The sequence below is a fragment of the Buteo buteo genome, chromosome 13, assembly GCF_964188355.1.
Source record: "Buteo buteo chromosome 13, bButBut1.hap1.1, whole genome shotgun sequence".
Classification (NCBI taxonomy): domain Eukaryota; kingdom Metazoa; phylum Chordata; class Aves; order Accipitriformes; family Accipitridae; genus Buteo; species Buteo buteo.
In genome coordinates this window covers 4,651,635-4,674,251 of record NC_134183.1, presented here as the reverse complement: position 1 = coordinate 4,674,251, position 22,617 = coordinate 4,651,635, and the positions used below count along the sequence as shown (strand labels likewise).

General features: G+C 39.7%; 2 protein-coding genes across 12 annotated transcripts in view; both read right to left on the bottom strand.

Moving 5' to 3' along the window:
* TEX2 (testis expressed 2) overlaps positions 1-3,451 on the bottom strand; it is a 71,831-nt gene extending 68,380 nt beyond the window's left edge. Inside the window, exons 1-2 of one of the 2 annotated variants that reach the window (XM_075044329.1) lie at positions 1,363-3,451; positions 450-548 (exon numbers count right to left, since the gene is read on the bottom strand). The gene's annotated coding sequence lies outside the window, so the exon portion shown is untranslated. Of the gene's footprint in view, positions 1-449 lie in introns of both variants that reach the window. The other variant, XM_075044327.1, reaches the window with a different exon arrangement.
* Positions 3,452-3,501: 50 nt separating this feature from the next.
* The window catches only part of PECAM1 (platelet and endothelial cell adhesion molecule 1), a 34,487-nt gene continuing 15,371 nt past the window's right edge, over positions 3,502-22,617 (bottom strand). Inside the window, exons 13-16 of one of the 10 annotated variants that reach the window (XM_075044339.1) lie at positions 22,204-22,272; positions 15,959-16,016; positions 8,656-8,678; positions 3,502-3,746 (exon numbers count right to left, since the gene is read on the bottom strand). In XM_075044339.1, the coding sequence (XP_074900440.1) occupies positions 15,964-16,016; positions 22,204-22,272 (122 nt within the window). In that variant the 3' untranslated portion in view covers positions 3,502-3,746; positions 8,656-8,678; positions 15,959-15,963. Of the gene's footprint in view, positions 3,747-8,655; positions 8,679-15,958; positions 16,105-22,203; positions 22,273-22,617 lie in introns of those variants that run through there. The other 9 variants (XM_075044341.1, XM_075044340.1, XM_075044344.1 and 6 more) reach the window with 9 other exon arrangements.

The following is a 22,617-nucleotide window of genomic DNA, read 5'->3' as shown; positions in this document are numbered from 1 at the left end:
TTTCACCAATCTATTCAGAAAGGCCTTGAAATTCTAAATAACAAAATGTGCTAGGATTTTCAATCTGTACTGATACTTCATTGCTTTCAGTTTGATTTCTAGTTTAATCGGGGGGGTGGGGGGGTGTTCATTTGATACCTCTGCTTTTCTCAAATTTTGTTGCTTTTCCCTGTACCTGTGCTCTCCCCCACAACAGAACGGCTGTAGCCAGTCTGACAGCATTACTTCCCCTACCCCAAAAGCTGGGGGCTTATGATGCAAGACAGCTTAGTGGTGAATTGCAACATTAAGAACTTGAACTGAAAAGCAAGCTTGCAAAGAAGCAGTTAGAACAAGCACTTAACACCCCAGAAAAGTAAATACACTTTGGGGTTTATCCACCCACTGATGAACAGGATATTTACTCTGCGCAGAAGTAGTGCCCCAGCATTTACAAACAATTCACTAACCTATGCGAGAGAGAAAGAAGTCACAGCTGGTAGGTTTACACTGCATTTTGAAAACTGTTCTTTAAGAGTGGCAGAGGTCCAGATGAAGAGATTGTACCGCTGCAGGAATAAAAGTCATAAGGCTCAGTTTACTCTATGCGTGTAGACGTAAAAAAGTTAGAACCTGGCCCAGAAACCACCTGCAGCCCTCCCCGCACGCTTCCAGCGCCTGGGCTCCCTCCAGCCCGACCCAGGCTGCCCTCGGGCACCGCGGGCTGCGCTGCCTGCCCCGTTCCAGGCAGGGACCAGCCCGGAGGCGGGAGGGACCCGTCGCCACCCCGTCGCCCTGCAGGTCGCTTGCCACCAGGGGTCAGCACCGGATCAACGCCGGAGGCTGCCGGGTGCCGCTGGACGAGCAGGACCGTGGGAGCGGGGGAGAGGGGGGTCCGCAGGGCGCCGGGGCAGGGTCCCTCTCGCCCTGGGCACAGGTGACACCAAAGGAGTAGGAGTAACACACAGACGGCTACACTCCGCGCCCCGTGGGCCCGTCAGGTAGCTCCCAGCACGAACCGGACAGCACACCATCATCGATTTTTCCACGAAAGGGCACACAGAGATATACTTACGTTAGCCAAGACAATAAGCAGCTGCTAGTTTGCTGGAAATGAAAAAAATTAACAGTGGCAAGGAAGAAGAGTCTGTTGATTTAGAGCATTTCTGTATCTCATCCCTAAAGAGACTGCTCTGCAATAATAAAAATATTACAAAGTTAAGCAAGCAAGGCAGTGGGGTGGGCAAGCCTCTTTCTGAACACGCTTAGTGCAAGCAGGATATGGCGCTGTCAGTGGAACTACTCAGACAAGGCATGCCACAAAGGGCCTGAGGATGTTCCATCCTTTTTGTCTTCTCAAAAAGTAAATATTTAGCAACACACCTCATTTTATATTTGCTGAGCTCAACTTGGCGACAACGTAGAAATCTGAAATGTTTTTTGGTTGTTTTTCAATAACATATTGTTTGAGCTCTGATCTGAGCTTTAATCTGTTTCAGTAACAAATTCAAGACTTATTTCCCAAATGTTTCCAATAGGACAATGACGCTTGTTTGGCATCCAGAAGACATGCTCATAACGGGACATTTGAACTCCTTGTGTAGCTGTTTACTTCATGGGCCCATTTACCTTGTCTTCACTGGTGATGTCTGTTGATCTAATGTCCCATATTTTAAAATATTTTTGGTATATCTGTAAGACAAAACAGAAGTGCTCAAAGCAGTGCACAGCACTCTAAGAAGCGGATAGGTCAGATATGCTTCAGTAGGGCAAACAGCTTTTATTACAGACTAAATAGTTTAGGATTATTCCAGCCAAGAGACAAGCTGAAATAGAGGAATGGATTGTCCCACTGCTGCTCCATCATGCCCAGTGACATTCTAAAACTTCCCAGAAACCAGTGCTTTCCTGAGCTGTGCCAGGGATTGTGGAAAGGTTTGTGGAGGAACTTTCACCTTTGTAACTTAGCAAAGGAGTTATGTGAATGCTAGCACTCCCGTGCTCAGATCTTAAACCAATTTAGTGCATTTAACTGCTGCTAAACTGGTTCATGACACCAGATCTAAGTGCCTGGAATCACTTGTTGCAGAGATGACATCTTCCATATGTAAATTTACACAATGTATCTATATGGCTTATTGCTAATAAAAAATTTTACAGGCATTCATTTGCAAGTGGTTACTAATATGAACATGCAAGATCCAGTGCAAAGTTCAATTCAGAGTTTTCTTTATTAAAATACCTTTTCACATTCCTTATACTAATGCATTTGTATGGACGCTCATGGGATGCTAGAAAGAACATTTGTCAACAGAAGAGTGCTATGAAGTCAGTCATTTGTGAAAGGCTTATGATACAAACAACATTTGCATAGGGAACAATAAATTAGAGATATTGGCCAGTAACTGGAGCTTGAAAATTTAAACATTTGGAATGAGGATATAAAACCCTTTTGTATTTCTTGCTGGTTTTGCACCTTTGATGTAATGCTGAAAGCAGTAACTATATATGTATATACAAATCCATGTCCTCTCTTTCACTATTTTCTAATTAAAATGAGAACCTTCTTACCTGTGGCCCAGATCTTGTAGTAATTAATCTGCAGTAAGAAAAGGAGAGTAATTGTAGTGTCAAAGACAAGCTGGTTAAGGGGTTGGGGACAGTACTTTTTCTGTTTTGTTTTGTGTTCTTTTTTTAAACTAATGCAACTGAGATAAATGCGGGCTGCAAAGATTAGATCCAGGTCCAAACTGGATCCATATTAGTGGTTTATCATACTATAGAGAAAATGGATAGCTATGGAATTCCATACTGGACAAACTGGACACAAGTACGACTTCAGATCTCTCCTTAAATCAAAGGAATAAGGATTATACGTAACAGGATTTTCAGGTACAAACTCACTGACTTTGGTGCAGTATATCCACCCACTCAAGACCTGTATTTTGCATCATCCAAAATAACTGTGTTGGGCAATCATTCCTTGAAGAACCACCACACCAAACTAACCAACAAGCATCAGAACTTTTAAAGGGGAAAAGCAATTTAGCAAATAGAGAATATTTGTGCCTCTACTGATAGAAGCACTTGGTAAAGTACTGAATCTCTGAACAGTTATTCAAGTTTTTAGAGAGCCCAGAGCTCGCTCTTCTGTTAGGCCCTCATTGCAGTGCAGCATCCAAGTGAGCTATAAATTAGCTGGCTCCAAGACTGGTAGCAGTCCAGCTGCTGCAGCACAGGGAGCTCAGCACAAGCTGCAAGATCACGTCAAAGTACATTCATGGCTGGCCAAGCTGTGCTGAGCTCTGTTCTGCCACAGTAAAGTGTTATTGATAACCAAGTTAGCTAGTTGTTTAAAGCAAGCTTAGACATTTCTACATCCTACTGGCATCACAGTAGTTACTGCACTGTAGAAATGTACTTCCTCAGCTGTAGCTTCCCCTTTTATTTCCTCAGAGCATGATGGAGGCTAGAAAGGCAAAATTGCATTAGCAGGAGAAATTAAAGATGAGAACCTAGGTCTGGTTTCTAGAGCCACTTTCCTATGAGAATTTTTATTTGTAATTTTTTCCATTAAATGCTTTAGGAACACCTCTATTGTTCCCCCTAAGGAAATAAACTTTGAAAAGAAAAGCCTGGCAAACTCATAAATAAGTGCTGCAGAGCTTTTGAAACATTTGCAACATCTTCCATCTTGGCTTCTTTTCTTCTCCCAGCTGATCTTTGAGATGACTGTTCTAAGTAGCATCAGGATGCCCTTGTATTCTCTGTTGGCAACAAGACCAAAAAAGAAAAAAAAAAGGTTATGGGTATAAATGTCCCCCTGCCCTCACCTGTCCTTTTTGATCAATACAAAAACTTTAAATATAGTAACATATTCCTTAGAGCACTGTACAATGAGCTAATAAATACTCACAGTTCCCCGCGGAGATATTAGTATTACCTTCATCAGATAAAAAAGGAAGTAAGACAGCGGGAGATTTAGGTTAACAATTACAGGCTAGACTGCAATGCTGCTAATCACCAACATCTGCAACTGGGCGCTTACTGATAAAAGTTGGATTCTTAAGGGAACTGCTGGCACTGAACGAAATCTGAAAATCAGATCCCTTATTTGCTAGCAGATGCTCAGCTGCCACAATTAGGCCCCCATCTTCAGTCCCACAAGAATGAAAACCTTTTCCTAAGAAGCACTTGGGTATCTCAACAATGAGCAATGCAGCATTCAATTTTTAGACACCATGTTTCTACAAGAGTCTGCTCCTTTGAATAGGTTATCTTCAGGGACATAGAAAGCTGGCACTGAGAACCACAAAAGGCAGCATGCAGATAGAGGAGTCCTCTATGCTAGCCAATGAGAAAGGGCAAAGAGAGATCCCAAACTTCATTGTCTTTACATTACATGACAGAAATAATTCTGTCCACTGAGGATTCACAACTGTCAAGTCTTTCCTGACATCAGTTGCCAAAGCAAGTCTTCCTCCAACAAATATCTGCTAAGAGTACGTGGTGGCCTCTAACCTAATAGTTTAGTCTGTCAGCACTGAGGCGCCTAATTCCTTTTGCGGTCTTACCCCCAAAGGATTTGCCCCATGAGTCAGAGGCAGGAATTCCTGGTTTATAATTCAATGTTTATTTCAGAGTATCACCTTGGTTTTCATATCCTGACTGCCTGAAATCCCCCCACAATTTTAAATGGACACATCCTTCATCTTCATTTCCTGTCTGAAACTATTGTGCCATGTTACTGTGCACAGTTAAACACATGCCAGGTCCCCCTTCGGAGCTGGCTATGTTGTGCTGGTAATGTGAAGTAATTTCTTTACCACTGAGAATTTACAAAATACTTTTGGGATCACTGGAGTAAGACAAGAAAGTTGCTGAAAAAAACCCAGAAATTTCTCTGAATAAATTTAAATTGTACAGGTTTCTGTCTCAGAGGGTACATTCTGAGGTTGAACAAATAGGCAGCCAAATGTACACTATGTCCTGACTGAAGCTGCCAGTCCTAGGACAGAATCAAACAAACAAACACACACACACACATCTCAGAGGTAATAGGGGAGGAGGAGGTATGAAGTCAGAATGTACCGCTGAGGTAAATTTGACACAATACCAATTAGTATTTGGCGAAGTGGCTATCTCATTGTTAAGATATTTCCTTCAATATGTTTTCAGAAACTGGGACCATTAAATAACTTGGAAAGATTGCCAGCTCTGATTTCAGGAAGGAAACCTCCTCCCATTTCCTCTCTAAGTAATTCATTTCTTTTGCAAATACTTCCTATGGATGGCATTTAAGATACAAATTTCTGAAACAGAGGAGAAAGAGGGAAGCAACCCCCAACCCAAAACTTTAGGTTCATTTCTAAATGACCTAGAAGTCCAAGACATTCAGGTTCAAGGTACTCTGGACTGCAAATCAGTCAGAACCTGTACTGCAATTGGGCCTTTATATGATTCAAATAATTCAAACTTTAACTGATTGTTTTTCTAACACACCACCTTTCTTGACATAATACAAACACTTTCAATACCTCTGTGTAACACAACACTTACTGTCAGTACACAGTGTTTACTAAAGCCCTGAGCTCAATTTTATAATGGTGTCTCAGTTGAAGATGAAGCAAAATTCCTAAACTTCCATGCTGGTTTATATCTATTCTGACAGAAACCATGTAGGGGCAAATGCACAAGAACAATGCTAGCACTCATTAAAATTATTTGCTTCATGTTTCTTTGCCACAGTGCAGTACTCTGTTTTGCCTGTGACTTCTGGAATATCAATGCAGAACTGAATAAGTTAAGAGTTTATCTGAGGAGTGGAACCAACATTGTTATTTGAATTTAGAGAGTGAAAAGGACAGCAGGATCTGATGTCAAGTCTCCACCATCATTACTGAAACAAAAAGGTTGTGTGTCCTCCTGTCTTCGAAAACATAGCTCTTAGCAAAACACTACTCTCTCTGCTGTGGTGCCCTTTGTCCCACACTTCTGGAATACCTATTACTTCCTAAACAGAGTCAAATTCTACAAGTTTTTTTTACAGGTCACTATAGCTAAGTAATCCATCTGGCATTTCGTGTGATTAAGATGCCAGTTGACCAGCCTAGCTCCTGAAGCCTCCTTTCACTTACAAATTAAGGGAGTAGCAGATGGAAAGCAACTTCACCTCCGAGCCAAATACTTCATTTGGCTATAAAGAAGCAGTACAGCTGGGGAGGAAGTTTAAGCCACTCGATCACTTTGTAAGGAGCATTTTCCTTTCCATGAGTAGGATCAACAACCCCTCTTTTGGATGAAAACATTGTGTGAAAATGAGCTACAGAAAAAAACAGTTGCAAGAAAATAATGATAGAAAGCACCTTAGTAGCTCCCTACCTCTTCTGTACTCATCTATGTTGCCTGAAAAGTCCTGAGAGGCAAATAGGGAGAAAGGAAAATCTATAAAGGAATTTATCTGTCCAGTCCAACTTTAGGTCACTCATCTGGAGAGTTCAAAAGAGGGATGGTGCTGCTTTTAGTCCCAGGCTTTATTGGGAATAGAAGTGGGAATTTAAGAAGAAGAATATGGGGATCTGGTTTTTTGCTATGTCCTTTAAAGCACTAATAATTCAAAAAAAGGAATAGTTACTAAATAGTTACTATGTTAAGTACATGAACAGTATCTAAGGAGGGGACAACATCACAGACGTGAACTGAGTAAGGCTACTTCTAGGAAAACTCAAGTAAGATGTGCAAGTATTATAAAGCTGACTTGTCTTTGGGGTGTTTCTGAAAATGGGATTAGTTTTACGGAGTAACTAGTTTTATCACTCTCCTACTGTTAACAGGAGTTCGTACACACAATGCAGAAAACACTGCCCTCAGCTGACATTCTTCTCTCTTGAATCTAACATTTCTTCATAGATTGTCTGGTTTAGCAAGCTTTAATAGCCCAATTAATTATGATTAAAGTGATTTACATGGGGTAGTTAGTATATTTTCACTGAAGCAGCCTCATTATACTTCCATGGAGGGATTTTCTACTTACTTTTGGCCACAGGAAAAGAAAACAAAAAAGTCTTCATAAAACTTTAGTCTTTCATCCAATGTCCATTATAAATTATGTAGTGGAAAAAAAACTGACAAAAACTCCTCCCTGAGCTTATACCAGATGTCTATCACAGCCACTCTTGACCATTTTTCCTTTTGTGTTGGACAGGGACAAACTTTCTTCTGCGTGACTCTCCAAGGAATGCCTGGTATAACCCAGAGAAGGGTTCAGCTCAATTTATTTTTAGAAAATTGAGAGCAAAGAATAAAAACAAACCTTTAAACTAAGAGAGACAATGATACTATAAACCCTACTGGCCTGTTAATATATGTCTGTTTATTGTAACACAATCTATGACCTTCAGTGCACTGCCAGTGTCTGTAAATAATACAATGGGCTGCTTTTTATCCCATGGGGATGTGAGTACTGATGGAGCCTTTCAAAACTCAAATGGATGCCATAAGCTGACGTAGACTGTGCTATTGTGATTCTTATTTATGAGTCTCTCTCTCTCTTTCTTTTTAAGTACAAGTTCCAAAGTCACAAAGTGGATGGCAGAAAAAAGACCTGGTCTTCATGGTTTGAGGATGGATGAGGTAGCTTATCTAACATTCATACAAGTACTCCTGAAATGTAAGTTCTCTGCCTCTTAGACCTCTTCAGAGCAGAGTAACAGCTCATTCAAGACTTTTTTTTTTTTAAATCCGTATTTTTTCACTGGCTTCTTAGCCCTATAAAGCTGTTCACCACCTACAGAACCTTCACAAAACTCCTAATTGTTTAGCTGAGATCCTCCATATATGGATGGTACTATTCCAACCTCTCGGTTAGAACAGCATAACTGTGACATAGCTATGTACTCTGAAGTAAAAAATTGCTTGCTTTTAAAATCTCTTACAAGGTCTCAGTTTTCACCACCAGCCCTTAGAGTCATCCCACTTGCTATACCAGTGGTTGAAAATGAACCCAGAAGGAAACAGTCACAGACAGTGACTTCTGCAAGTTCAGGTGATCCACCATTCCTCCTTAGTTTAACTCATCATTTCACATCTTAGGAAGGACCTCGCTTCTCTGGATATTCCAATCACAGAATGTACGTGTGTGCATGTGAGCAGGCACATCCCACGGAGATTCAGTGGTACTAAACACCCTATAGATTTTACAGACCGGACTGGAACAACAGCTCTGTCCCCAGTGATACATTAACCAGCTTAGCAGGTTTTCATATGCAAATCTTGAGTGCCCCAGGTCCATCAGAAACCTGAAGCAAGCAGCAACCATCCCCAACCTTGTGCCATTCTGTCAGCATGAATACTTGTGGCACATATCCAAAGCTGTGCTGGTGTTCAACACAAATTCTTGGAAGATCATTACTTGTCATCTTCCTCCTGTACCAACACTACCAAATATCAGTCAGTTCCATAGACATTTAAAGCTGACCATTCTATAAATGTAGTACTGAAAGCCTGATTAGTAAGAATGTATACGAAGGGATTGCGCCTAGCTGTCCAGTAAAGGTCCTGAACACAAGTAAACAATTAAAACATAGCAACACTTGAACACTATCTCACTAGATAGATACAAAATAATGTTAAACCAATTTCCCTATATTTAACTGCTTGCATAAAATGTATACTTACAGAATGCCTGTTTTCCACAGAATCTGCAAAATAAAATATAATGTATAAATTATGAAATGGCACATTGCAGAGTGATCAGTTCTATGTTCCAGAAAACAGACTTTTATGTTTCATTTAGTTTTTTTTTGTTCACCTTGCAATGATGTAAAATTGCTACCTACAACTAAGGTTCAAGCTCTGGTCCTGAGAAGTATCCAAGCACTAGCTTAACTGGGTGGGACCAGACATTTCAAAGACCATGTTGAATAGTACGTGTTTGACAGTTTTCCTTTAACCTGGATTACGGTTTAGAGCAGAAGTCTCTACTAAGAGCACAAGCTGTTACTGGACAAAAAAGAGTCTTCCTTTTTAGAGGCAAGTTCTCATGAGCATTTTACTTCCTCTTTCCAATTCCTTGCCAGGAAAATAACGTACTGCAGAAATCCGGTATAGGATACAATTTTCAGAGCCAAATAAGATCCTGCAAAGACACCTGAAATTTTATTAAGAAAAAGATGCTTGTTCCCAATGAAAGCCTGAGAGCCAGCAGGCTCTCATGTAGGATCAGCGAACTTTAAGATTAGATCTTAGCCTTTTTTTAAAAAAAGTGGATTTAGCTATTCAGAAGTTTCACAGAATACCTTCAAATACTAAAACATAAATATTTCTTTACCCTCTGAAAGTAAAGCAATCTAGAGACATGAGGAAAGTAACTCTGCTTTTAGAAGAGGACTTCAAGTCTCGTTAAAAGTACTCTTTTGTATGGTCTGTTAAGATATTTCACACGTGACAAAAGTAAGTGCTGAATCTTGAAGTGTATTTTCTTGGAAAGTGTATCAAATTCAGTGGAGAGAGGTTGTGTCAAGGAAATTAATCTAATGCTCAAAGCAGAAGGTTTGGACTAAGGGTCTGGAGTAATCTTGTCAGTATTCTTTCTATAAATGTGGGATAGTATCTGAATCTATGTTTTTTCTAAGTATGTATTTTTTAAATCGCAAATAATAACATCAATCCTCCCATAGGCAGAACACTTACGTAAATTTTGAAAAGTTGTCTGAAATCATCAGATGAAGGATATTATGAAAAGTACTACTACCGTAAATAGACCTTAATAAAGGTCTTTTAGAAACTCCCTTGCCAGCCAGCAGAAGTAATGAGGAAACTGAACACAGGTGAATCTAACTCCACAGATAACAATGCTAAAGTTTCTTTTTCTCCCTCCTTTGTGATAACATCCATGTATATTTGTAATGTAGTTAAACTGGTACACTTTCTACCATCCACATTTTTATTACATTAGGATTGTGATTCTGCTTCACTGAAAGCAGCACCATGAATACAGTATACAATTGGGCTGCAATTTCTGAAATACAGAGAGACTACATGAATATTGGTGGCACTGTACACTCTGAGTTTTCTCCAAGACAGTTCTACCCAGAACTTTTAACCTAGGAAAAGGATTAAAAACTGACATGACTACAGCACCTTATACCAGTGCATAAACTTAATTCCAGTATATAATTTATCTCAATGTTTGGCAAGATTGATCCCTATACATTTAGCCAGTTTGATAAGAAACAAAATAGAAAGTTACATGGGAAACACGTAAAACCTTTCTGCGTCCTGAAAGCTGACAGAAGTGAACAAAGACACTGTTGACCCAGTGCTACATCAAAGCTTGACTTTAAGTGGACAAAATTATACGTGAGGTTTATGAAGTGAGGTATTAATGAGCTGTAGTTTAGTTCTCTGTCACAATGTATTGTGCTTACAGGAAGGAGGAAATGAGAAATTTTGTGTAAATTCCAGACTTCAAACAACGGGATGTTTGCTACCCCAAAGTTACTAGGTCACAATAACAGATATCCCGCCTCCTTGTTATCTGTCACCCAGATTCAAAATAAGGTGGCTTTTTAGCTAAGTATCATATCTCTACCAGGAGAAGGTCAAATCTGTGTCCTTTGAAAGTGCTGCTGGAAGGCTATATGATTTCTAAAAGGTACCAATCAGGTAAGCCAGCATATAGCCTCTAATGAAAGCACAATGATATGGTGCTTTTGCTGATTCTTTGCTACATCAATCTTTTCACAACCTTTTTATTTCATTCCTATTAAAAATATGAAGTGTTTTTTACTTGAAACACACTGATTTTACTGTGATGAAAGAGAACAGAGAGATTTTCAAATGATGTCTGGCCTTCCCTTACTAACAAAAACAGGGAAATGAGATATGCTGGATTCTAGTCATATACAGAAAAATTGGTTAATCTTCCATAGCAGGGCAAACAAGAAGCTGTGTTTTTTATGAAAGGAATTAGAGCTGAAGGTCTGGTGCTGCTGATTTCTAAGAGATTCCCAAGTGTAATAAAGGTAGATGTTTTTATGGTTTTCTGATAGATTTAAACTCTTGCTATTGCTTTTAGTTGGTAGGGTTTTAAATTCAAAGAACACATTTTTACAAAGGAATACATTAATGGCAGAAATTTAAGACACTGTCATCCCCACCTGCTTTGCCCTTTCTCCTTGCTAGAGGTTATGGAGAAGAGAATGTATGCCTAAACAGTTGCAATTCATAATCCATCTCAAACCCATCTCCAACACCGGTGAAAGCTAAGATGCTAGATTATCAACTGAAGATGCTGAACTGCAGACACATACTACATTCTGCCAAACCTTTTATTGGAGCAGTAGCTTCTAACAGAGAATCTTGGCAGGCAGCTTGCGAATAGATCTTACACAGGGGCATGCACGCAATTCAGCTTTGCATTTTAAGTTCAAGCAAGGTCAGAAGCTCCCTGCATATTTGTGCCTTACTGAAACCATCTGGCTTTGACTCAGTTTTGGCTGCAGCTATTTTAAGCATTTGGCTCTGGAATCAATGTCTCTCAGATCCAGGCTTTGGTCTAGAATATGTCTTGAAACCTAAAGATCCAAAGAGTTCTTATTTTGGAGAAGGGAAAAGTTATTTGCATGATTTCAGACTGCATGCAACTAGCATGTGCTCATGAAGCCTGAGTTCTGAATAACATAATGAATCCTCAGTCCCTGTGAGTTTTCTCTATGCTGGAAAAGGCATTCAGTGGGAAATTCTGGCTAAGTACAGAGGTGTTAAGCCTGAGGCTCAGTAGCAGGAAAGTATTTGAGCAGATTTCCTGATTGCTAGAACTGATTTCTAGCAGTTTGTTCCAAACCACTGAATTCAATGGGGATTTCTCATGCCTTTTTCCACTGGGATGTATTTATTTTTCCATAGTACATTGTTGGTTGCAATAGGATTCTTAGAATTTTCTGTCTCACTACTTCAGTTTCTTCCAAGTCACCAATTCATTTTTCCAGACTTAGCAGCATAAAGTCTGGTTCTGCATTTTGTTCACTAGATTTCCATTTTCCTAATAAGAAATTAGGAATAGCTATCTTGCAGTGAGCCACTGCGAATTCAATTCAGCACACATCAAGATCAGTGCAAAGCCTATCACTGGCTTCTGTGAGCTTCGGATCTGATACAAGCAAAGGCAGAGTTCACTAAGGAGCAAGAATGTACTAATACATTGTCTTCCACAAGAAGTCCCCTGTAAAACATAAGGAAATCTGTGAGCTGGGGTTGGCTCTAGTCTTCTCAGAATGCAACTGTGCTACCCCAGTGTTGAGGGAAGGAGTGGAGCTGAGATAAAGAACCAGCATGGAGATGCTTGGACTTTCTGCCCCTACTGCCTCTTGGGAGGATGGAAGGTGTGATGGAAGTAAATCATGCATCTAAAAGAGCCTCCACCCACCCAGCTGAACTTAGTATCTGACACATCCTGACCCCTCCCTCAGGAAGAGCATCAGCTGCCAGCCTAGCCTGTTGGGACTCCAGCACATGTAAAGTAGGCAGCAGGGCCACAGGTATTTTATCATTCTTGGCAGCCTGTTGATTTAGACAATTGCCTGGTTTCCCTGAGTCTCGGACTGTCTCAGTTCTTTCCGAACAAAAACCAACAGCTCTGGGACTGGACTGGATATTCCTGACTCCCAATATACTTTGGCCTTTTCATAGAGCAACCAGGGAAAGCAGTATTTTAAGGAAACTGGTTCATCCTGATAGGTGTGAAGGGCTTTTAGACAAAGGTGTTACTGACCTGACTGGTATTAATTGTGGCCATTCCCCAAATTGCCATTTGGATGTAAGGTTTGATTTAAAGCTGAGGCTTGAAGCTTTAAGTATTTTATGTAAAATACTAAAGTAACAGCCTATTTCTCTAGAAAAGGTTTAAAATCAATACCTCGGTGAAATTCCTGAACACTAAATCTTCTTTCTCTGAATTAAACTAACCTTTCAATAACAATGCAAGGAGAACTTCATCTCCTTGAGTTGCTTCCAGAGACAATGCTAGTGATCTGCATCCACCTTAAATCTCTCATTGTATCAGAGGAAATCTAGCATCCAACTAAAGAGACTGACATTCTCTGTCTACAGTACTATTATTTGACTTTCAATCAAAATACACCTGACTAGACTTGAATTTCACAAATTACCTGCTTTTCCTACTGTTAACAGGTTAACTGTAGTTAACCACATGCAGGTCTTCTGGGATTTGAAATGTGCATTTGACAGTTTGTTTCTGTCTATCTTTAATGTAACACCTCTTTAGGCTTGGTACTCGGAATAAGGAAAGTAGCACAGCAGATAGATAGGATGGGAAGTCTTACCATAGTGTGATGGAGACACTAAAATGATAGCAACAGGAGATAACATAGCCAATACCAGGAAAACAAAAAGAAAAGGAATAATGGCAGATGCTCAGCACACTGCCAAAGGCCTGGGTCTTGGGAAAGGTCAGAGCATTATCTGCACTATGGATTCATGACTTTGGATAAGGACAAGCAATAGCTGTAGAACTCAAAATACAAGAGAAGTTGGTTACTGACATGGCATCTGCCTTACTGGGGACAGCAGTAGAGCCGTCAGAAAAATTAAGAGGAAAAATATTTCAGCTCAGTCACAAAGAATTGCATCAGACATAACAACTACTGACAGCTCTTCAGCTTCCTCTCTAGTGGACACAATTTCTGGAATGCACAATGTCTGGAAGACAACTCCTTGAAAAGACAAAATTGCTTATGAAGCACTCAATTAATTCTAATTAAACAAATCCAAACCACAATAGTTACCTACAAACAAATAATAATAAAACTTTACATAGATCTTAGGTGTTAAATCTGTCAAACTGTGTAGCTGACACCAATTCCCAAATTAAAGTAATTTCCCCAGAGGACACGTTTGTCTGAACCATTAACTTCCTGAATTAGATTGTACTCTTGGGCATTTGCTCAGAAACCTCAAAGAATATTCAAATGTAGTGAAGATCATAATGGTAAACCAACTTCGGCACCCACTAGTAATGTTCAATATCTTTCACAATTGGCCTTTAATATACTTATACTAACATGTATTAAAGTACTTAAGAAGGTACATCTATTTCCTAGGAATCCTCCACTGCATTTATACTTTGCCACCTTGCAATCACACAGTCTGTCAAAAATAAAAGTAAATGTTACATTTAAATAGACTGTAATGTAGCTATCCAAAGCAACTGCATAGCTATGTGATGCACTGCTTATCTATTTGAAACACTTTTCCTGTGTATCAGTCAGGAAAAACAGACGTGATTAAAACAATAAACTGTTACTATGTTTCCAAGAATAACTGAAACTGTAGAATGTTATGCATAAAAGAGCAGGTGGACTGCAAGATTAAGGGGTGTTTGCCTATCATCTGGCTAATTCAGCTCAGTCTTTCAATCATATCTCATTTTATTGCAGATCCCACTTTATGGCAAGTACAGTGTTATAAGTGCTTTGAAATATAGCTCTGCTGTACCAACCTTGAGTTTACACTACAGCTCACAAAACATCCTTCTAGTATACAACACTTTTCATTATGTCAAAAATGGTGAAAGGTGTAATAATCAGCTTCACACCTTGGCAGAAAGCAAGCAAGGGGTTATACAGTCAGCTTCTGCAGCTTGTTACAGGTCCAATTCACACTCACTGGAAAACGTGTCAGAACATTAGCAGCCTTTGGGTTCAGCCCTGAAGTGAGCTGTTTTTTTCTCATGATGCTGCCAGGTGATCCTACATGAAGTGCCTAGCACCGTTCTTTAGTGTAAAGCATATTCTGCTTTTCACTGCAAGGCTGTGAAAAATGAGTACAACATACAGGCTCAGCACCAAGCCAGCAGTCAGGATTCTGAAATTCTGTTCCCAGTGTTGTCACTCTGTAAACACATTGCCTTATACAAATGACCTAATCTCTCTGTTTATTCAGCTGTAAAATGGAGATAAAAATTGCCTTATAAGGCAATTCCTTACAAGGGAAAATTAAGCAGTTTTCTAAAGTACTTGGAGACCTTACATGAAAGATTCCCTAGAAACAGAATACTGTGTCAGAGCAGGTGGGAAATCCCTTATAAAATAGAAAAATAGCAAATTAAAACAGAACGATCAAAAATTAAAAATGGCACACAACAAACCCAGCTGGTAATATGGATAGGGGCAAAACCTGAACAGTTTACAGCCCTAATATTTACAAATCTAGACTTCCTAATACAAAGAAGGAAAGAAAATCCTTTCTGATTTAGTCTTTGACAAACTATGAAGAAATGCTTTTAACCTACTGTCTCTGAACTCATTACTGCCAGAATGTTTATAGACAGTAATTGCCAGTAAGCTGCTAATGCCCACATACAAAAGTCTGTGTTACAGGAGATGGAAGGGTAGAGTGGCTGGCATGTACAATATGAGACAATTTTTTGATGGTGCTTAAAATAAACAACCCACCCTACTGAAGTGATCATATTACTTTAAAGGTTTTTAGAGTTTGTTGTTGGAGGCTTTATAGATATTTGCTGGGGTTATATCCAAAACCAGTGTAATATTTTATAACACATGGCAAACATGTTCAACTAAGAGGAAAAGTGTTGTTCACGAGCAGTTTGAGATAACACAACATAGCAACCTATTCCCTAACAGAGCATGTTCAGCTCCAGATTCAAATCCAGATGTATGGCCAAACTACTTAGCAGATACAGTGCAAATGGGCTGATGAAGTAGATGCTACAAATATTAATCTCACTGCATTAAATATCATTGGTTTATGAGAAACCATGAAGGTGTTACACAATTTATCAACACCTGTGATTTTGTAGCCACCCTTTGGTATGTTCCTATGTGACTTGGATCTTGTTTTAATAGCATTTATCTTCTAAACTATTCAGTAACAAATTTATCCCTAATCTCTATACAAATGTTTCCTTTATGTGTTTAATTTTCACTAGCTTACTTACCATTATTAGCTTTTTCTGATTTCACTATAAACTGTTTCAGTCCCCTTCTGTTCAGGAGCTGGAAAATGTATTGGCACAGAATCAATTTCTTTTCTTTTCTTTTTTTTTTTCTTTTTTTCTTTTTCTGTTTGCCTTATGAAAAGCTCCTTAAACAAACAGAACACACTGTTTTACTTTCAGAGGAAGTAGTTACATAAGCAGCAATGAGCCTGTGGATTCTGTATCCAAAAGCAACTACACCCCCTCCCCCAAACCCAGACTGTAAGGTTCTGAGAGGGACATGTGTCTCCCCCTATATAAAAATGATGATGAAAATAGGCTTCCCTTTCTAAATTTGACTTTAACATTCTAACAATCTCCTCAGCTTAAATTGATACTGCTTTAATTTTACAGAGACATCTGCCACTAGAGAAGAGTTTCTCTGGATCACTTTGAAGAGCTTCTTCAATTTGTTCTAAGCATTTAGGGACCTGAGGAGACCTATCATTTGGAAGACTAACTACACCCCCTTTTGGCAATTAGCCTGATTAAAACTTATGGTCACAAAAATAATCTAATTTGTTGTTCTTTGTGAAATGTCTCAGAAGAATATTTGCAGATTTCACACTGCACAGTTTCTATTTAGGTGCTATCTGGGAAAGGTGTCTCAGTTACTCAGCATGGTGGACTCTTCCATTAGTGCACTGAGATCAGGTGGACATAGCAGGAGTGAAGGCTAAGAAGGTTTGTGGAAAGATAGAAAATAAGGAGAAAAAGCAGACAGAGAAGATTGGTGCCTCCAAGGACACAGCTGAGATACAAATGCAATGTTAGTCTTAGACACATACTTTTTGGACCCTTAGGTTTACAGACAAGCCCCTGTAAACCTCTGCTCTTGTATGAGATGGAAAGCAAAAAGCTCTTTCTTTTTCTGCTATCTGACATCTGCGAAAACCTATCCACAGTTTGATGCCAAACTACAGGCACTTAGCCCACTAGGGAAGGGGCAGAGCCTCGTCTAAAGGCCTGAAAATAGCAAGAACTCAGTCTCTCTATGGTCAGTGTAAACACAGCTCTGGCTAGTAGGAGATTAGAACAATTTCCTTGATTTCTTGCAGGGTTGTAGACTAAGAATCCCTAGGCAACCACAGTAAAGCAATGTGCTCTAAAACTCTCTGCATTTAAAATCACTTTCTTCATTTGGTATAAAGGCCTATGCAGGCAGGGTCTAGGAGCTTGTTGTTCAAGAATCTCAAAGCGTTTTAGAAACATTCATTCATTTCAGTTAAACTGAGTCTCTTGGAAAACCTCAGAATTCTATTAATATCACCTCCAATTTCTGTGGATCTTTGTTGTGGTTTAACCCCAGCCAGCAACTAAGCACCATGCAGCCGCTCACTCACTGCCCCCCCACCCAGTGGGATGGGGGAGAAAATCAGGAAAAGAAGTAAAACTCCTGGGTTGAGATAAGAACGGTTTAATAGAACAGAAAAGAAGAAACTAATAATGATAATGATAACACTAATAAAATGACAGCAGTAGTAATAAAAGGATTGAAATGTACAAATGATGCGCAGGGCAATTGCTCACCACCCGCCAACCGACACCCAGCCAGTCCCCGAGCGGCGAATCCCTGCCCCCCCCTTCCCAGTTCCTAAACTAGATGGGACGTCACATGGTATGGAATACACCGTTGGCCAGTTTGGGTCAGGTGCCCTGGCTGGGCATGGAAGCTGAAAAATCCTTGACTATAGTCTAAACACTACTGAGCAACAACTGAAAACATCAGTGTGTTATCAACATTCTTCACATACTGAACACAAAACATAGCACTGCACCAGCTACTAGGAAGACAGTTAACTCTATCCCAGCTGAAACCAGGACAATCTTCAGTAAACCAAGAAGTTAGATTTTTCTAGTTAAAAGTTAAAAAAAAAAAAAGAAAGAAAAAGAAAATGGTTGTTTCCTCTGCAAGAAACTGGAAAGAAAATTCACGTTTCTGGATACAGAGTCCTGTACTTTAGCTATAAAAAAACATTTAAAGAATTCAGACATATTGATTTGCAGCCAGACTCAGAGTCAGGACTGTTACTGTTCTGCATCTCTCTGAAGCAGCTAGGTGTCTCTGGCACCACATTCTAATTTCCCAAAGCTAATTTCACTCTTTTTAATTCTGTTAAGCAACCTTTAAATGTTGGGAGCTAAGACATCAGAATTGAATTGCAAAACTGCTATTAATTTCAACAACAGTAGGAGTTACACTTCACTGAGTGCCTAATCACAGGTTTCAAACTTGCAGTTTTGGCATGAACTTTCTTTGCAAAATAGTCTGAAGATCTTGAAGCACATTTCATATGGTTATGAACTATTACTTAAATGATCAATTCAATTTCCAGTGAAGTAAGAAGTAATCTTCTCAGAATTTTAATGAGAGGTAGCTCATTTCGTTTGGAACACTTATTTTTAGCAGATTACAGTCTTAAATCTACTCCTGTTGACTCTGTGGAAAGACTTGGTGAGAGGCATTCCTTAGCTAGCTTTTTTTTTTCAGACTCATTTCATTAAATTGTGATATAATGCCACTGCCCATGTTATTTTCTTTGTTAATCATCCATAAGTTGTCTCAGCACTGAAAAAATGTGCTAGGAGAAATTACTTGGATGATTTGACATTTTGTTCCCACTAACTTTATAATGTTGCCACCCTGCAGATAACTAACCAGCTATAAAAGTAAAAGAAGGAGCATGTTCTTACTTAGCCATGATTAGCGGTTTCTCTCTTCTCCCTTTAGGGATATTTCCTGATCTTACTTTAGCACTAGCCTTTGTTTTTGCTCCAATTAACAATAAAGAGTCTAAATCATTTTGCTGCCTTTTTGCACCACTAAGCTTTAGAAAAGATAAGCACTATATTTTTGTCAAACATGATCTCTGTAAGTATTCAATGTAACTATTCTCTAGAATTACCACCTCTTTAAATATCAAATTAACATTTCATTATGACTACCCCAAATAAGAGCTGGACTGTGTAGCCCCAGCTCTACCTCATATTTGTCTAGCCTCTTCACCCCTACTTCAAAAAGTAGGCATCAAGTTATTCCCACATGGAAGTTTACAATAAAGCAGTGAAACTTTGTTTCAAGCAAGTTTACCACTCACTATCAGTAACACTGGTTTTTGCTCCTCCTACTGAAGCATAGCACATATGAAGCTCTTGATAGAGTAGCCTATTTGCCATTATACAGGTAGCGCAGACATGGCTGGAAAAACAGGTCAAAGACAAGACGTACATCCTTCTACAAGTACGTAAACTTGTTTTGAGGTGGCATTCAATTATTCCTGATTCCCAAGTGACATAAAGGCTACTGTTATAGCTTAGATACTGCAGCATTTTTTGCAGTAGTCTTTCACAATACACAGAATATGATTCTCCTGTTCCTGAGAAGAACATTAGTATTGACATTGACAACAGTGGCAGGAGGAACAAATGTTTGGGAAGATAAATTAATTTGAAGTTAGTTGTGAGAAATCAAAGAAATCTGGAATTCCTCAGAAGGCAGAAGGAATCAGACTCTATGTACAGCCTGCTGGATGAGATATGCATGCCCAGAGAAAAGGTAAGCATGATATACTTTGTCTTAATTCAGAAAATAGGTGGACTCAAAAGAGGTGCGATAGGGATTTGGAGCTAGGTGATAAGCTGAAAGGTCTGTTCCCTAAGAAGGACTGGTCATAACCCACAGACAGACATGAAAGAATATTATGTTTTGAAACAATACTTGTACAATAACATCAGTGTGGCAGAAGTATGGGTGGCATTCCTATGGCTGCATTATTTTTGTGGGTGTACATGATTATTACAAGAGTATATAAAAAAACCTGGCTTTGCTTCTCTTTTCCCAAGAATAAATATTATCCTGTTCTCATTGCGATAGGAAGTGCAGAGCTGAAAGAATTCATCTTGCAACTTCATTTCATATAACTCCTTCCATTTAAGCAGCATCCTCAAGATGCTCTAAAAGATTAACACATTAAATACTTGCAGCGCAGTTGCCATTTACATAACCAAAGCATGCATTTGCTAAGCATCACTTGTGCCCTGGGTGCAACAAAAGAAATAGATTAGGGAGCTATCATATCTCAATATGCTGGAGGCACATTTCAGTCTTATAGAATGAATTAATGTTCTGTATGTCATAAATAGGCCTGTAACACGAGACAGCATTCAGTTAAAATAATCTGATCTAATTTACATACTATCTTTTAAACATTATTTTACAGTTTGCAGTTTAATGGGGTTCAGTCTACATAGCACGGATACTATGTCATTACTCAGTCTGGTATTGTGCTGGTTTTGGCTGGGACAGAATTAATTTCCTTCACAGTAGCTCGTATGGGGCTATGTTTTGGATTTGTGCTGGAAACAGTTTTGATAATTCAGGGATGTTTTAGTTATTGCTGAGCAGTGCTTACACAGAGGCAAGGCCTTTTCTGCTTCTCATCCCACCTCACCAGCAGGGAGGCTGGGAAGGCACAAGGAGTTGGGAGGGGACACAGCTGGGACAGCTGACCTCAATTGACCAAAGGGATATTCCAGACCATATGACATCATGCTCAGCACATAAAGCTGGGGGAAGAAGAAGGAAGTGGAGGGACATTTGGAGTTACGGCATTTTGTCTTCCCAAGTAACTGTTATGCATGATGGAGCCTTCCTTTCCTGGAGATGGCTGAACACCTGCCTGCTGATGGGAAGTGGTGAATGAATTCCTTATTTTGCTGTGCTTGCACGTGCGGCTTTTGCTTTACCTATTAAACTAACTGTATCTCAACCCACGAGTTTTCTCACTTTTACTCTTCCAATTCTTTCCCCCATCCTGATCTGGGTGCAGTGAGTGGGCAGCTGTGTGGTGCTTAGTTGCTGGCTGGCATTAAACCATGACAGGTATACTGGAATAGTGTTATGTATCAGGAATGGGATGAAAAAGCTATTTTTAGAGATGCTGATCTTGCATTTAATAGGCTTTTAAATTAAATAATCATGTACTAGCATATCTTTAACATTTTACACCATTGTATTGTGTAGTACACGCTCTGAAACAGTTGGAACAATTAAGTATTAGCTCTATTCTGAAAAAGAGTACAACTATGGTATCTCAGTGCAGAATTTAGCAGACGTGGATAAATAGCATGCTTAGAACACAGGGAAAACTCTGTGATGAATGATACCAGCAAGCAAAAATGGAGAAAGAATAGGAGGACTGGCTGTTCCAGGAGAGCTTTGCTGCCAAGCTTGAAGAGTGAGCACTTCTGCCCAAACATCTGTATTACTAACTAAACAATCGTGTCTTTGGTCTCTGAAATATGTGCGTGGTCCTTCCTACCAGGAAAAAGCAAATTGATCCATTTCTTCCTCAGTCTGCTTATCATTCAGCTAAAGCAAAGACACTAGAGCATAGCATAAACATCTCTCATGGGTTTTATTCACTCTTAGCTACTTGAAACTTTTTGAAAATTTCTGAAAGATTTAACAGCTTTCAACACAAGGGCATAATGATATCACAGTTCTCCAGATGACACAGAATGATTGAAGTGTGCATTTGGATGTTGAGAATAAATTTCAGTGGATATTTCTCCTTCAAGATTGCAGAGACATGTACCTTTGCCTCATGCTATGAGGTCTGATTACTGTTACCATAGAACCACAGGTAGGAGGCCAAAGTTAGCTGGGCATCAATATTCCCATTTCTCTGTTTAATGTGACACAAAATCCAGGATGGTCTCCAGGCCTCTCCAGCTGATCTCTTTTCCTTCTCTATCACAAGTGAATTACAGCTTTGATCCTTCAACCAGCTCCTTTATAAAGGAGGAAATTCCACTGCTTTCTGTTCTCTCTACTATCCTACCCTGTGGCTAACGTCAAATGGCTGTCACTGAATTTGGACTCTATAACACGAAGATTCGCAGCAGGCTGCCTTCTGCTCAGAGCCACAGCTCCAGCTGTGAGCCCAGCTCTGCACAGACCTCATGTGGATGGGAAGGGCAAGTGCATGAGAGGATCCCAGGGGAAGAAGGACTGCAATGAACAACAGCACGGTTACCACAGTATCGTCTAGATTAAGGACCACTACTGGCATGAAACTGCCATGCACACAAAACACAACCTGCTCTTACATTTACAGGTGCCAGTATCAGACGAGTGTCATGGAGTGGCAACATGCCCAGAGTTGCTTCCAAAACAAAACCATAGAGGCCAGACAGTTTATTACCTCTGTGAGGATCAAGCGTTGATACTTCAACTTCAGTGTACTCCACCTCAGCACTCTCAAGGTCAGGTCCTGCCCCAAAAATATCAAGAAGATGTTTCTTTGTAGGACTGCATGCTTCATTTGAGCTGTGGGCCTGATCCTGCTGCCACTGAAATTAAGGGACAAGTCCTTGTTGACTTGGATAGGTGCAGGATCAGGCCCTATTTATGGGAGATGTGAGTGACTCTGCTAAGAGTTGTAAGGCCAACCCATTCCTAATGGTCATCCCAATCTGAAAGGCAGTAAACCAACTCAAGTCAGATTTCTGAAACCATGGGATGTGCAAATTGTGCCTAAAACTCTTATTTTCAATTTAATACCTTCAAAAAGTGGCCCAACACAAACAGAGCGGTGAATTATCTGAGATTCTCCCAT